Here is a 15,010-nt window from a genome sequence, read left to right as displayed (position 1 = left end):
CTTCTCCTGTAAAGTTACCATTTTGGAGATACAAGGTTTTCTTCCGACAACAGTGATATATGTACACACATTCATAGATATACATTTAGTTGGCTCCAATATGATGTGCAACAAGCGGGACATCTTGTGGTCATAACATGGTATTACATCATAACGTGGCAGAGATTATCAGTGCAGTGCATTTTCTCCACATCATAGTTTTGGACTGCTACAGCCAGAGGATGCCTAACGATTTCTGGAAACTAAAAACCGCATGGTCAGTGTGAACGGTCAGGGCTAAACTACTGTTGCCCGAGTAAGCAGACGTATGTAAACGTGTTGGTTGTTGTGAGATCACAGAAACATTTAAAACAGACGACTTATTTTCCATATATGGACTGTTTGGACTGAGGAAGGAACAGTACGTTTTGAAACTTTAACGTTTTCATATATACCTCTTTTTTTGGTTTTCTATGTTACAACCCCTTTATAGCACTCAAATAACCACGACCAGAGGATACCTTTTTTTATTATTTAATTCTTTTTTATATCTCAACCTTTTACAGTAAAATATAACAAAACCAACAAAATGAAAAGAAATAATTAGCCGGATCTGAGCACACGTTTCACTTCGTCTTCACGCTCTACTTACAAAAAGGAGGAGAAAAGCTGGGACAGGGAGACGAAGAGCGAAAGAGAAAAACCTCGCTCTTGTAACGGGTGTCACGAACAGAGAATCTGTGCAGCCCAACCTTATTATGGTCACAGGCAGAGAAAGGTAAGGAGAAGGGAAGGGAGGAAGAGGGCCTTCTAAATATCACACATGGAGGTCCCAGGTAAAAATGACTGAGTTTGTGTTGATGAACTAGGGGAGTGTTTCTCAATCCCATGCATTGAAAATGTTCCTTTCCCTGCAGGACCGCACTCAGAACCTCATGAGGGGTTGGTTAATTTGTGGTGAGTTGGGTCAGGTGTGCTGGAAGCAGGTAGAAACACAAACGTCCACAATGAGCAGGACTGAGAAACACTCAACTAGAGTCTGTGTTTGTGGGGGTTTAGGCGTCATAGTTGGGGTTTTTGCGCAGGATGACGAAGCCCTCAAGGATGGGGGTGACGGGGATGTACTCTTCGGTGGCCAGCTCCGCCCTCTCTCCGTGAGCCAGCAGCACTGGTGTGGTGTGCGTCTGAAAGCCTGTGATCGCTTTGGGCTTGCCTGCCTGTCCAACCACATCCACAGCCTGGACAGAAACAGAGAAAGAGCACGTCATTCAGAGCACTGTAACAACAGACAGACAGGCTTCGGGACGACTGCTACTAGTGCGTCTGGGAATCGACTCTGAAGCTCTGGACTCGACTCCACAGAGACGTTCAGGTGTGAAACACTCAGAATGGGAGATACTTGGTTGTTACTGTATAGACTGTCTGAAATATGCACCCTTCCACAAAGTAAAATATACAATTACAACAAATTGGCTTACAATATAATCAGAACACCTGCTAAATCACTAAATAAAGTCAGCCAAGTTAATTCAGTTTTATAGATAACAGTATGCTAGTAGCCAAACAATCAAGTATATCTGAGATTACTTAAATTAAAATGGTATCTTGTCAAGTATAATTCTCAAATATAGTCAATAAATCTAATATTCCTCCTGTTGAAACTGTAAACTTAATTTAAGACTATTTACCTCTTTTCCAGACTTTGCTTACTTGTTTTAAGTAATTTTATTAAGTAAAATTCTCACTATATTGACAATCTTTCTTGTTTTAAATAATAAAAAGAAACCAGCAAAATTATCTGCCAGTATAGTGACATCATTTTACATGACAAAATAAATAAAATGAAAAATGAAAGTGAAAAATGTCTAGAAATAAGCTAGATAATCTTATAATAAGTGCACACCAATCTCAAAATGAGCAATATTAGACATATCGACTAGATTTAAGATCTTTTCACTTGACAAGATACCATTTTTTGCAGAATGCTATTTGGTGGACTTGTTAAGCCACATTAACCTTGTAGCTCCAGAGCAAAACTAAAGAAGCAGACATCAGACACTTAACTTGTCTTTGCTGATCGACTACATAAGGAGTAAATTTTCACTAAACTATTCCTTTAACTACATATCAAACGTCTGTCAGGTTATGCAGTGATCAGAAATGTCACACCGAAGGGAGCCCATATTATCTATTTCCACTTTATCTGAAGTTCTGGCACCATCAGTAAATGCACACAAACACGTACCTGTCCCACTCGGACCGACACTGGCAGCGGCCGGAGTTCCTCATCGAATGTGACGAGCATTCGAGGCTGCATCGCTGCTACAAGTCCGTACAGCACGTAGTGAGACTTGCCCAAGATTACTGTAGAAAGAGGGATGAAAAAGCAGTTGGTAACTGAAATGATTTTGTTTATTCAAAAATAGCATTTTAAAAATAGGGCTAGGCAGCTTGCATTTATAATAAATTTAAAGAACTGTTGCTTCCTGAGCACTGGTACTCTAAGCTGAAGGAACGCCTTAGCATTTTTTGTTTTGTTTATTTCACTTTAAATGAACCTTACATACTGCATTTCTACTGGCATGACAAGACTATCACTGCAATTTTATAGTCTAGGCCAGAGGTCGGCAACTCATGTTAAGAAGAGCTGTTTTCATCCTTTCAACAAAAATCAAACCACCTTGGGAGACACAACATTTCATGTCCATTTTACCATCTTGGCTGCAAATCTGTCTCAGTATGTGTTAATGTACTAGTATAAGCTATAAATATAATATAAACACAAACAGAGACTTACTTAAGTTTTAGCTCAGCTATAGCTGCTTTTCTCACATCTCCAGCAGGAAACTTTTTCGCAAAAGTAAAGGTTTCTTGTAAAATGTCTCTCAACGTTTCGACTTTTTAAGAGGCTGAAGTCGCTTCTCATTCTCCAGCTTCTTGTTTAAATTTTTCCATTCCACCTTAAATGGTGCCAGAGGCGCCAGAATGTAACTGCTGCACCATTCAAGGTGGAACGGGACAATTCAAACGAGAAGCTGGTGAATGAGAAGCGACTTCAGCCTCGTGACTTTTTAGTGTTTGTCAGTTTGTCGTTGCAGGAAACCAGCTGGAGTGATTATAAATGTAAATAAGTCCATTCATCGCCAAATTATCCATGTTCGTCTTAAATCTCTCTCTTTGCCGTTTCGTTAGCTACTAGCTAGGACAGACTGTTGTTGTTGCTATGGTGACCATCAGTCTGCGCTGATCTTCAGGATTAAAGCGTGAATTAGCAGTTCTACATTAACTCCAGCTTTTAAGACCATTTATTGTTAAACTGTGTTGAACGATCAGCAGAGCTTTATTTTACTGTAAAGGAGGATTATTTTATTTTTACCTACTAATCTAATTCTGCAGTGGAGCCACAACAGGGCAGTAAAAGAACCGCTTGTTGCCGACCCCTGATCTAGACTTTTCTCACAGATATAATGGTAGCTGTCCTATAAACTAAAACTGCAGCTAACGATAAAATTCAATATTATTTTATGACATTAATAACGGTATACCAGTACAGACAACATACCACTTTAATAGAACTGCTGCTTTTAATTTACGATACGAAATATTACATATTTTCATTAATTTAAAAGGAGGAGAGGTGGAGAAAAGACAAGAGAGAAACACAATATTCTTACTGTTTTTGACGTCTAAAAAGGACACTAGGACTGTGAGGAGTCCGGCTACTGCCACCTGACTCATGAGCTGCCTGTCACTGTGGTATGGACACAAGGTCAACGTCCCTTTGCCCAGATGAGTCAGACCCTGACCGAAGGGAAAAAGCATTAAAGAAAGTAGTTATGAGAGCTCAGATATGATTCTTTAAAGTTTGGGAGGCTAAAAGAGGCACAAAGAGTCCTCACCTGTGCGAGTCGGACCATGAACAGGTTATTGGGGTCCTTGGCGTGGTACTGAGCCAGCTGTCGCAGCATGGCAGCTAGACGTGCATTGTTGGTACCTGTGGACAGAAAACTGACCGTTACTGGGACATAGCAGCAAAGTGTGAAGACACAGTCAGTGGACAAAAGGTGTAGCACTCTGGAAAACTGGTGAAGCACATTTTCCAAACACTAATAAGCTAAACGGAACCTTCACCAGGTTATGTTTATATATTTGATGCTTTATATGGATCCAAACAAACCAGAACTCACCGCTGCCCACCATGCCCATGGCGAAGATGGCATTGTGGGACACCTCAGGGTCAGCGTCATGGGAGAATTTACTCAGAGTGTCCAGAATGTTGAGCCTGGGGTTGGAAACGGAGATCAGAGCTAATGCTAGTGGCACTGCCCTCCTCAGAGTGGGCTCTCCATACCGCAACTACAGAGAGAAAAAGGCAAAACATGTATGTTGAGGAAAAATGAAAGCATATCCCAAGCTTATCCTATGAAAATAAATATGTAAATATATCACTATTAGCGTTATGCATTCCTTTCATTGTTTTGGCAACAGTTAATTACAATTCTTGCCGAAAAAGCCATTTAAATCTAGAGAAGAAAAGAGAGTAAAACAAAGTCAAGAAGTAGTTGTACTAGTGAGGCTCCTCTATCTTAAAGCACCTCACTCCACGACACCGTGGCACATTTCTCTCAGTCTGTGATGACTAACCAGGTGGCCAAATGTGCGCAGTGCCATCTCCGATCCGATCTCCTCTCCCATAGCAATGAGCGCAATACCCAGCACAGCCACACCCTGCAGCAGAGAGCACAAACAGATCAAACTAAGAAAGCCTGCGCTTCACACATTGGACCAAAGTCCAAAAATCTGGATTTTTAACACGTCCACACACCTGGTGGGAGCCCATGTCCGCTGCACTTTCTTTCTTGTCTTTGTCCTTTTTGTCTTTCTTGTCTTTGTCGTCGTCTTTGTCCTTTGTGTTGTCGTAGTGCTCGCTGCAGATGTGCAACAACTGCTGCACCTTCAGGACATTGCCAGACCCTGAGAGAGAGAGAGAGGCATATAAACATTCAGTATAACTGCAGTTTGGATGTACATAAGAATCCTCAAGATATATTATGACCTACATGAGTCACAGTCATTGAGTACTTGCTATTGCTTACCTGCATAGGCACAGATGTCCACAAGTGTGTTTGCGAAGCTACGGTAAGGTTCTGGAACAACCTGCAGAGCTGCCAGAGTGGTCTCAATCGCTTCCCCCTTACCTACACAGACAGACAGACAAGAGAACAGTCCTCTTTCAGCACAGTTCATAAGACATGAAATTAATAAAAGAAACAAACCAAATTGTGTCTGCATAAAGGCCTATAACTGGCTTCATACTGCTCCACAATGACTCATTAGGCTTTGACCACAATGGCCACTTGTGGCTGTTTTACTGTAATGTAGTTTGCAGACGGTCCCTTAACAGCTCAGTCTATAGCAGACATGTCAAACTGGGGACTTTCCAGGCCATAGTGCTGCGAAGATTATCGTTTTCCCTCATCTAACACTCTGAATACAGTTTGTGAAGGCCGTGCTAATTATCTGATGAGCTGAATCAGGTGTGTTTAATAAGGCAGTGTCCTGAAGTCTGCAGTGTTTTGGCCTGAGAGGACTGGAGCCTGACACATGTGGTCTAGAGAAACTATAGAAAGTTGTAGCTGCCTTGGTTGCAAACTATAATTTACACACATTAACCTTTGCGCACTCTCTGCTCAAAAGATAGTGAAGAAAAAAAAATCCGAATAAAACCCAAAAGAAATCTGACTTTGAGAACGGCATGGTGACAGCTAATTTACCAAGTTAACTTAAACTGTAGAATCACAAAGTATTACACAAGATACTAATGGTCCCTCTGCTCTCCACTCTCGTGGTACAGTTCCCTAAGGTGCACTGCCCTTACCGAGGTGGTTGAGTCCGAGGCCGAGGGGGAGCCAGCGAGCGTATGTGTCTTTCAGCTCCTGCTCGTTCTTCTCCATGATGGTCTGCAGGATGGTGGAAGTGACGTCACCATTACAGGAGCCTACTGCGATCATCCCGCAGGCCAGTGCGGTCACACCTGCAACCTACAAACACAATAGGAAACAAAGTTAGACTACGTTTACGCAGCAGCTAAAAGTGGCCCAAATCTGATTTTATCACCAAATGTTCTTATTATCATTTAAATGTGACCGATATGCGACATCAGTCTGAACAGATCAGCATCTAAACAATCACGACCTGTCAACGAACGCCAGTCGCTCCCAGAGGTTCAGCTTCATCTGGGCCAGCATCACAGGAGCCATCATGAAGCTTCACTGACTGACAGCTGGACTCCTCGCCGTGAAAAGTGCATGACAGCTTCTTTGGTTTGTGTCGTTGGATTCTTCAACCTTGATTTCAGACTTTTAACTGTTCTTTGACGCTGCAGCCTCGATCTCCTACGGCCGCGTTCGGACATTTCTTTCAAAATCCCTTCAAACACGGGTTTTGGATACATCTCTTCAAATTTTTTGGTACAGAAACATCGGCCTAAATGTTTGACGTCTCAGCAACGCGAAATTATGATGAATATCGAGTTGGACTGAATCACATGAATTCTGATCTGGCTGTTCAGACTGAGTCACACTGCCGCATATCGGATACGTATCGGATTTCAGCACCACATATGAAAGAGTCTCAAAAACAAATCTTGAAAATGTCAGATTTAGTGTGTTTTTGCTGTTCACACTGACACAGACACACATCTGAGTCACATATGGAGAAAAAGATCGGATTTGGGCCACTTTTACCTGCTGTGTGAACAAAGCCTTAGACACGGCGTTCTAAAGACAAACATTGTTCAGAACTTCTTAAGCAGAAGCAAAGGGAACCTATAATTATGATGAACTAAACCAGCACACTGCAGCCTTCTAAATACGTAATTAAACTGAATGAATGAAAATAAACAACAGGATCAAACCCACCTCCATGCTGGATTTAGAATCTCCCATGACCGGCAGCAGCAGAGACAGGACGTCCTCTCTGTTAGAGCCTGCGTAGGCCAGACCCAGCCTTGGTGAACACAAAGGTCAGATATTAAACTCTCAGACCGTGTGGTATATATTTAGTTTTTTTATTTCTCTTCAAAAATCACATGGATGCCCATTAAAAGAATGCAACTAGAAGAAGTTCAACTGTTTGAAAACCAATCTTTCCTCAAAATGCCCACATTTCTCAATACAATGTTAAGCAACTACAAACATCTGTGTTTTTTTTTTAGACATAAAAAAGACGATTGTCATGCAGAAGTGTGCCGTACCCAAAGATGGCTCCTATCCTCATGACGTTGCTGTTGTGGAGGACGTAGTCAGACAGAAGAGCCAAAGCTGGGTCACATTCATTACGCACTCCGGAGTTCACTATACCGCAAGCCAACAAGGCCCCGGACTAGAGAGAGAGAGAGAAATGCATGTTGGAACTGCTGTTACAACACCGAGCGTCCACTGCCGTGTTTGTGAACGAGTTCTGAGTTCATACCTTGATGTAGTCTTCAGAAGAGTAGAGATATTTGTCAATCTGAGTGAGACCCCCGTCAACGTCCCACAGCAGTATCATACCCAGAGATGCAGCAGCACTCAGCATTCCTACAGACACAAAACATACATTTTAATCCATTTGATACCATCTGTTATGCTTTATAACATGAAAGAACAACATTGATAGGCTACCCTGACGTTTAGCTCTATTAATGCGTACAAAGTATATATCTTACCATGATCTTTGTTCTTATACAGCCACTTATTGCCGTCCTCTGTCAGCAGTTTGTCCTGCCCAAACGCTGCATTAACAAACCCGTTCACAAACGAGGAGGCCAGGTTCATACGAGCAGAGTCCACCTGAGATCCACTGCCACCAAATCCTGCCAGAAAGAGAGAGAAAAGGTGGAATATTGCTCAGCATATTTGTTTACAGCACAGAGAGGTAAGTAAGAGATTTATGTAAGAAAGAGAACTAAAAGGTCTCACTGTTGTTCTCCAGGTGGGTTTTGTAAATATCATCTGGCACTTTGGGCTCCATGATATCCAGCTGTGGATGGAAGGAACAACAGACATGGTGCATCAGAAACATCACCATATACAGAGAATGGTCTAAGTTGTGCTGTATTGCAGGCTAAGGCCTAATGCACACATGCTACCTCTGTGTGGCGTGAACGCGCTGGCCTTTCATACATTCATAGTGTTCATGTTATAGAGCAGAGCAGCGAGAAAGTTATACAGACATTCCTTTTTCCAGACGGAAAAAGGGTCGCATGAGTCACTCTGCTCAAAAGAAATTGTAAAAAAATTTGTAAAAGTGCACGATATGTTTGTTTATCCTCGACAACATTCTGACTTGTGATTATGCAAAAAGCTTCAAGGCTGGTAGACCAACCAGAAAACCTGCTTGCAGCACGTAATGTTTAACTAATATTTCAATGTGTTTATATGGTTTTCTGTTTAATTTTTACTGATTTATTTTAAAACATTATTTTAACTGACGCAGCAAAAATTGGCGAAAGGTCTATTTTCTAAATACCGCTCTGCTTCAGTGCGACATCTGGGATGCTTTACCAGCCTGTGTGAAACCAGTTAACATGGGCGCCAAAATGAAAAGCAAGACTTTTTGCATTGCTCATGCCACACAGGAGCAGTATGTGTGAATCAGGCCTAAGACCATTTTGTCTTGAATTAGTCTTCAAAAGTGTAGAAAAACAAGCACCTCACGAGCAAGGGCGAGGAAGTTGCTGTTGAGCTGCACGTTGGACATGATCTCCGTCAGATCCTCGTAATCCTCCACATCTTCGTTCAGCTCCAGAAACATGCCGTGTCTGCCCAGCATGAACGCCATCTGCTTTTGAATCACACTGCATACAAATAGAGGAGAAGGAGCTGGACATTAAGGTCTCGTCTCATGGGGTGACTCTCTCCTTCCTGTCTGCATTTTTTCTTTACTGCTGCCCACAGCGCCAACTAATGGATCCATTAGTCGACTGGTCCGTGCAACCCCTATGTATGTATTCGTATCATTTTTAAACGTGTTGCTGTCTTACATGTCTTTGCAGGAGGTGAAAATGTTCTCCACCAGCTCCACGTCGTTGAGCATCAGCGCCAGCCTGAGGGCTTCGGGGTAACGGTTGAACTTGCGGAAGATGTTGAGGGCGCACTTCAGCAGAGCGGAGTTCTCCGGCTCAGGAACGTAACTCACACAGCTAGAGAAAGAGAGTGAAAAAACAGAAGAAAAGAGGGTTAAAGAGGGGAAAGAACTTGAACTAGAGAAAGGTTTAGGCACTGTTCTTTTTCAATAAATAGAAAGAGAGAAAGAAAGAGAACGAGAGACTTACCTAGTGAGGTAAAGGCAGACTTTAGCGTAGGCGTTCTCATCGATGTACATCTCCAGCATGTCGAGTCGTTCGATCTCCATGAGCAGGTCGCAAGCCTCGTGCTCGGCATTGTGGGCCATGTTATAGGGCACGATCTCTTTCACCAGCTTCAGCAGAGTCTCCTGCTGCGCCTTATCGCCCTCCTCGATCTCCTGCCACTCTTTAGCAACTTCTCCCGCAAGGTGCCTACATACAAGAGAATCACAGAGACTCAGAAATATATACAGAATCAGTACAACTGCCTTTTAGTGACATTTATACCAATGTGAACGATGTTTTCAGAGACTCATTCACAGTTATCAATGTTTACCTGACGTATTCATGGCCCCAGGATGCCAGTTCTTCCTGTGAACCCAACAGACGATACTTCAAACATTCCCGCTCCCCGCTCATCGTCATAGCGAGGACAGAAACCACGTCAGCACAGAAACGCTGAAATTAGAGGGGAAATGGGAGAATATGTAATACTTACAAGTTACTCATCACTACTGAAAACGTGTATGAACTGTCTTATTCCTTTGACAGCCATATAAATCTTGTGTGTACTGAATTTTTTCCCCAACAAATTATCCTTGTTATGACACATTTTCATGTTGTGGTGGGTAGTAGATGTGACTGAACCAGTATAAAAATGACAACTTTTTCCAAAAAAAGGGCTGACATTGGCCTTCAGGTCACCTGTGATTTTCTTTATGATGCAATATCAAAACAAAACAGTTTACACCATCTGCATAAATAACTGGATAGTCACTCTTGACATTTTCAGACTGTATCCACATAACACAGGTCTTGTAGGATAACATGATCTATTGCCACGTTTATTATGTTGTCTATGGTTCTTACAGCTATTTATATGTAATACTCTTGTGCATCTAAGATTTTTGCACAGTACTGCATCTTTTTGTTGTTTTTGGACCAACAGCAGGTACAGTACTCGGCCTAGTTACAGCAGCATCTCTAACCTCTTGATCACGTCCATAAAAACAACACACTTGCATAAAGGGACTCGGGTTCCAGTATAACAAAGTATAACACTCAATCTTAAATATGAGCCAAAAAAAATTGCATTTTACGACCCGGTTCAGACATCAACGCTCCACAGAACTGTTGGTCTGTATATTTTCTACCAGCGTAACAAATACCTGAGCACATATTCGAACACTGGCACACACCTTGTTCTCTCCAGGAGCCATTCCTTCGTAGACTTCCTTGAGCTTGCCATAGTGGGGTCTCAGGAACTTCAGAGGTTTGGGCACAGAGGTCATGGAGGTCGTGGAGGAACGAATCTGCCTACGCAACTCCTCAAGTGCGGGGCGGTAGAGAGAGGTATCCTTCTCCTGAGAGAGAAGAGAGGAATAGAGAGGGAGGGAGGAGAAGAATACATGATAGAATTGCAAGTTATCTTTACTGAACTGTTCATGTACTACAACTACATTGACTAAACCCACAAACCTTAAAATAGTTTACTACTCATAAAAAAATCCAAACCATATATACACCAGACAACATTAACCCCCAAAGACTCAAGCTAAATATCATACTCACACCAAGTCTCTCGACCATCAATTCCAACTCTTCTTGCAACTGCTTGTCCTCTTCCGACTAGACAGAAAGAAACACTGTTAAACACCATCAAAAAAGGACTTAAAGAAAATGAGGAATTGTGAATGACCAGTGTAGGTCTGTGCTCTATATGTATGGCAGAGAGGTGCGACTCCCCCAGGTTCTCTATTAACATATTTAGTAGACTGTATTAAAGGGTCGGAGAGATACACTATGTTGTAACAAGTAAGCCCTAGACAATATAAACCATCCCATTAACTTTTTCAACATATATAAACGTACAGATATCCAGTCTTCATTTAAGCAATTTTGACTGATTAAGATTTAATTGAACATTTGATGCTTAAACTGAATATTTTTTCTGTTAATAAATGAAATAAACAAAAATAATTTATGTGAAAAACGTAAGTACATCCATACATGCTTGGTATAGTGTGGTGGGTAAAACCTCTGTCTTCTACGCTGTAGACTGGGGTTGAATCCCCGCCTGGGTAAGCACCCTATACTATACCAATAAGAGTCCTTGGGCAAGACTCCTAACACTACCTTCACCTACCTGTGTAAAATGATCAAATTGTAAGCTGCTCTGGATAAGAGCATCGTCCAAATGCTATAAATGTAAATGCACATATGTCACTATTTCAAATGTGCTGAATTGCCAGAGAACATCTTGGAGGTACTTGTCTATTTTTAAACCTCAGATATCTGCTCTGGTTTGCTCTTTGCTATTGAACTGTGTGGTATCATCGAGCTCTCTGAAGCCCTCAGAAAGCAGGTTGTAGATGCCTATGAGCCTGGGAAGGATTTCCAAAATATTGGAAGTCAATCGTTTGCCTGTCTAGAAGACGATCTGTAAGTGCAGAAGATTTAAAACCACTGCCAACGTGTCCAGGCCAGCGAATTTGACCCCAGAGCAGACCGTAAGATGCTAAAAGAAGTCTCCACCATTAGAAAAAGACTGCACAAATATGACCTACATGGGAGGAGCGCTAGAAGGAAGTCTTTGCCGTATTAAAATAGAATTTTAGGGCAAGACTAAAGCTTGGTAATGAATGTCTATGAACAAATGAGACAAATGGCCACAGTGCCAGGAGCTACCTATCTTTGGCAAAAACAAAAGACAGCATTTGATAAGAAGGAGCTCATTCCAACAGTGAAGCATGGTGGTGGAAGTGTTATAGTTTGGGTCTGCTTTGCTGCCTCAGGGCCTGGAGAACTTACAATCACAGAATCGAATAGTAATTCTCTTCCACACCAGAGAGAGCTTGAGGAAAACGTAAGACGTTGAAGCTGAAGAAGTGGACCTTCCAACAGGATAATGATCCCAAACATACAGGTAAAATCACTAAGGAATGGCTCGAAAGAGAGAAATGGAGGGTTGTGGAATGGCCTAGTCAAAGCCTAGATCTGAATCCCTTTTGTAGGGGGGGATGTGAAACAGGCTGTACTTGCAAGAAACCCCTCAAAACATACACGATGAAAAACGTATGGAAGGCAGGCAAAAAAATCTCCCAGATGTTCTCAGAAAGTGGTACACAGATATAAGAAACGCCAAACAAAGTTGTTCCTGTCAAAGGGGACAGTACCAGTTACTGAGGTGAAGTGTCCAAAATAAGAGGCTCTTCGTGGGATGTACTGATGATATGATGACAGATCTGGAATCTAAATCAAACCCCTGGGGAACAACTAACTCTGACACTTACGGCTCCATAGGTGTCTAAATAAGAAACCCAGAGTTCAGAGGTCACGGCACTGTCCATTTCTTCACAACAGTTCCTCAGGTTTTTTTGTACAAGACCGAAAACTACGGACAGAACCATTTTCTTTACTAAAGAACCCTTTAATTACACAAAGCGCTCTTTGAGTGTCCACAGTTCTATACAGAACCATTTTCTTTACTAAAGAACCCTTTAATTACACAAAGTGCTCTGAGTGTACATGGTTCTATACAGAACCGCTTTCTTTACTAAAGAACCCTTTTATTACACAAAGTGCTCTGAGTGTACATGGTTCTATATAGAACCACCTTCTTTACTGAAGAACCCTTGAAGAACCCTTATTTTTGAGTGTGTAGCCTCCTAAATGTGTCTATTCTGACTGAGAAACATGGACAGGTTAGCTCAGCAGCCCCGTTACCCTCCCTGACACTTCACCCCGCTGTCTGCCGCTTCAGCCAGCCAGGCTAACGACCCAGCTACGGCAAATGTGAGTCAGAAACATGTAAATGTATATATTTATATACTTCAAAGCTCAGTGTGCCGGTGTTATATATATCTGTCTATATGCTGAACTGTATTTTTTTACTGCTGCCTCACCGCGAAGCGCAGAAGCGGTTAAGCTAACGAGGCTAAAGCGATCGCAGCTAAAGTGGCTAACGCTTCAGCTCATGTCCTGCAGGCTAAGCTAAATTAGCCGGTCATTTACGCCCAAAATGACCTTATATCGACACACTACGCTCCCCAGAGACACAATAACGAGGACTAAAACACGGAGCGTTATCATTTTAATCCTATAATAGTTCACACGGAGTGACTCAGCAGCGCTGTCACTTAAAAACGGCTAATTAGCATCTGTAGCTAACGTCGGTTTTTCTAGCAAGTTCGGTTACTAAACATCAGAACCTCGCGCGGCTGGTTGTGTGACGTTAGTGGAGCCGTTAAGACGTTTTCTGTCATTTCAATGCTTTAGTAACGCTGAACTATGAACATGATTACTGCGTCTGTACACACAGCGAGCTAACGCTGTCAGTGATTCAGCTTCTCGCTCGCATTTATCCGTTCCACCTTAAATGGCGCAGCAGTTTCATTCTGCCGTCTGAGGCGCCTCAATGTAACTGCTGCGCCATTTAAGGTGGACCGGACAAATGCGAGCGAAAGCTGGAAACTTTGTTGTTTTTCCGTGAGTTTTGGACTCTGTACGTCACGATTTAGACTGCCCCGGTGTTGTAAAGCTCTTTAACACACTTCTGCTGATATTTTCGTGATTTGTTCCGCTAAAAACACTAATAATTCACTCCCTTTTCTCGCGCAGCTCTGCAGCAGTGACTCAGGTAAAACTCGACTCCCGGCGAATTTCTAACTCCTCACCAGCTCTTGCTCTTCTTTCTTCTCCTTATCCTTCCCGGCCGGCTGTTTCTCCTTCTCCTCCGTCTTCTCCGGCTGCTTTCTGTCTTTATTCTTGGACTCCTCCATCGTTTGCGGTCGTTGTTTCTCCCTCTTTCAGAAATAAAAGAAAACACACGAACGGGGCCGCCGGCGTGTTGCGCTAACAAACGCCCCCCTACACAGCGTTGCACCCTAAGGACCCTTTGTGGTGGCTGTCGCGTTCGCCTGGTTTAAACCAGCCCAACTTCTAGTGTACCTTATGACACGAATATGTATAAAAAAAAATCACAACTTAATTTCACTTGAATGGCTCTGTAATTAAAGGCATTTTAGGCAAATACAACCCATATTGAATATCGCTGCTTGTCGTTTTGTACTTTTTTTCTAAACAGAATTTGCTGCCCTTTACATTGTGCGATCTAAAATGTCAGGATGAATGGACGGATGGAAAACCTTCAAATTTATTAGAAAAATATCTTGTGTGAAGCTTCAAACAGTGGAAAACATATGAAAAGCAAAGGACTTCAGTGTTTTGAATACATTTTGGAACGAAACAACGTTTCAAAGCTTACATATTTGATTCTGTGCACTTTACCGATAGCCGATTATGGTACTGAAAACTTCTAGACACAGTTCGCTGCTGTGTTAATGATACCAGAGAACCTGTAGAGAGGAGACTTACCGCTCTGCAACGTCTTGTGTGTTTCTCAAACGCTAGAGGGCGCTCCCGAGTGAGTCCAAAATGAATGGGTTGATATGGAGCGTTTGAGCAAAATCATAGTTTATAAATGCAGCATAAAACATTTTAACACCGCTGTTATATTTTTAATAGCTTTTAAACTCGAGTTATAGGATTTCAATTTGTACCTCATTGACGTCTGTATGCACAAACAGCCAATGAGCTGCTCCGCTCGCCAACCAATCAGCACTCAGTAGCAGTAATGTTAGCGTTCTGCTGCCCAAAACCCGTTTGCTGTAGAATAAAGGAAACATTCAGGTGAGTTTTCTT

The 15,010-nt window shown here is 42.2% G+C and overlaps 1 protein-coding gene across 1 annotated transcript; it reads right to left on the bottom strand.

Annotated features, from left to right (window-relative positions):
- Positions 1-497: 497 nt before the first annotated feature.
- On the bottom strand, positions 498-14,198 carry psmd2 (proteasome 26S subunit, non-ATPase 2). The gene is made up of 21 exons (XM_036562749.1): positions 13,984-14,198; positions 10,880-10,936; positions 10,507-10,671; positions 9,645-9,766; positions 9,296-9,520; positions 9,005-9,163; positions 8,674-8,818; positions 7,941-8,001; positions 7,688-7,834; positions 7,453-7,559; positions 7,235-7,362; positions 6,900-6,987; positions 5,858-6,020; positions 5,076-5,177; positions 4,805-4,953; positions 4,624-4,707; positions 4,167-4,335; positions 3,879-3,973; positions 3,654-3,780; positions 2,225-2,343; positions 498-1,217 (listed from the first exon to the last, which is right to left on the bottom strand). The coding sequence occupies exons 1-21, from the start codon at positions 14,086-14,088 to the stop codon at positions 1,035-1,037; spliced, it is 2,700 nt and encodes an 899-aa protein (XP_036418642.1). The 5' UTR covers positions 14,089-14,198; the 3' UTR covers positions 498-1,034.
- Positions 14,199-15,010: the final 812 nt, after the last annotated feature.

The sequence above is a fragment of the Colossoma macropomum genome, unplaced genomic scaffold, assembly GCF_904425465.1.
Source record: "Colossoma macropomum unplaced genomic scaffold, Colossoma_macropomum, whole genome shotgun sequence".
Lineage (NCBI taxonomy): Eukaryota > Metazoa > Chordata > Actinopteri > Characiformes > Serrasalmidae > Colossoma > Colossoma macropomum.
This window is presented reverse-complemented; position numbering and strand designations above follow the sequence as displayed.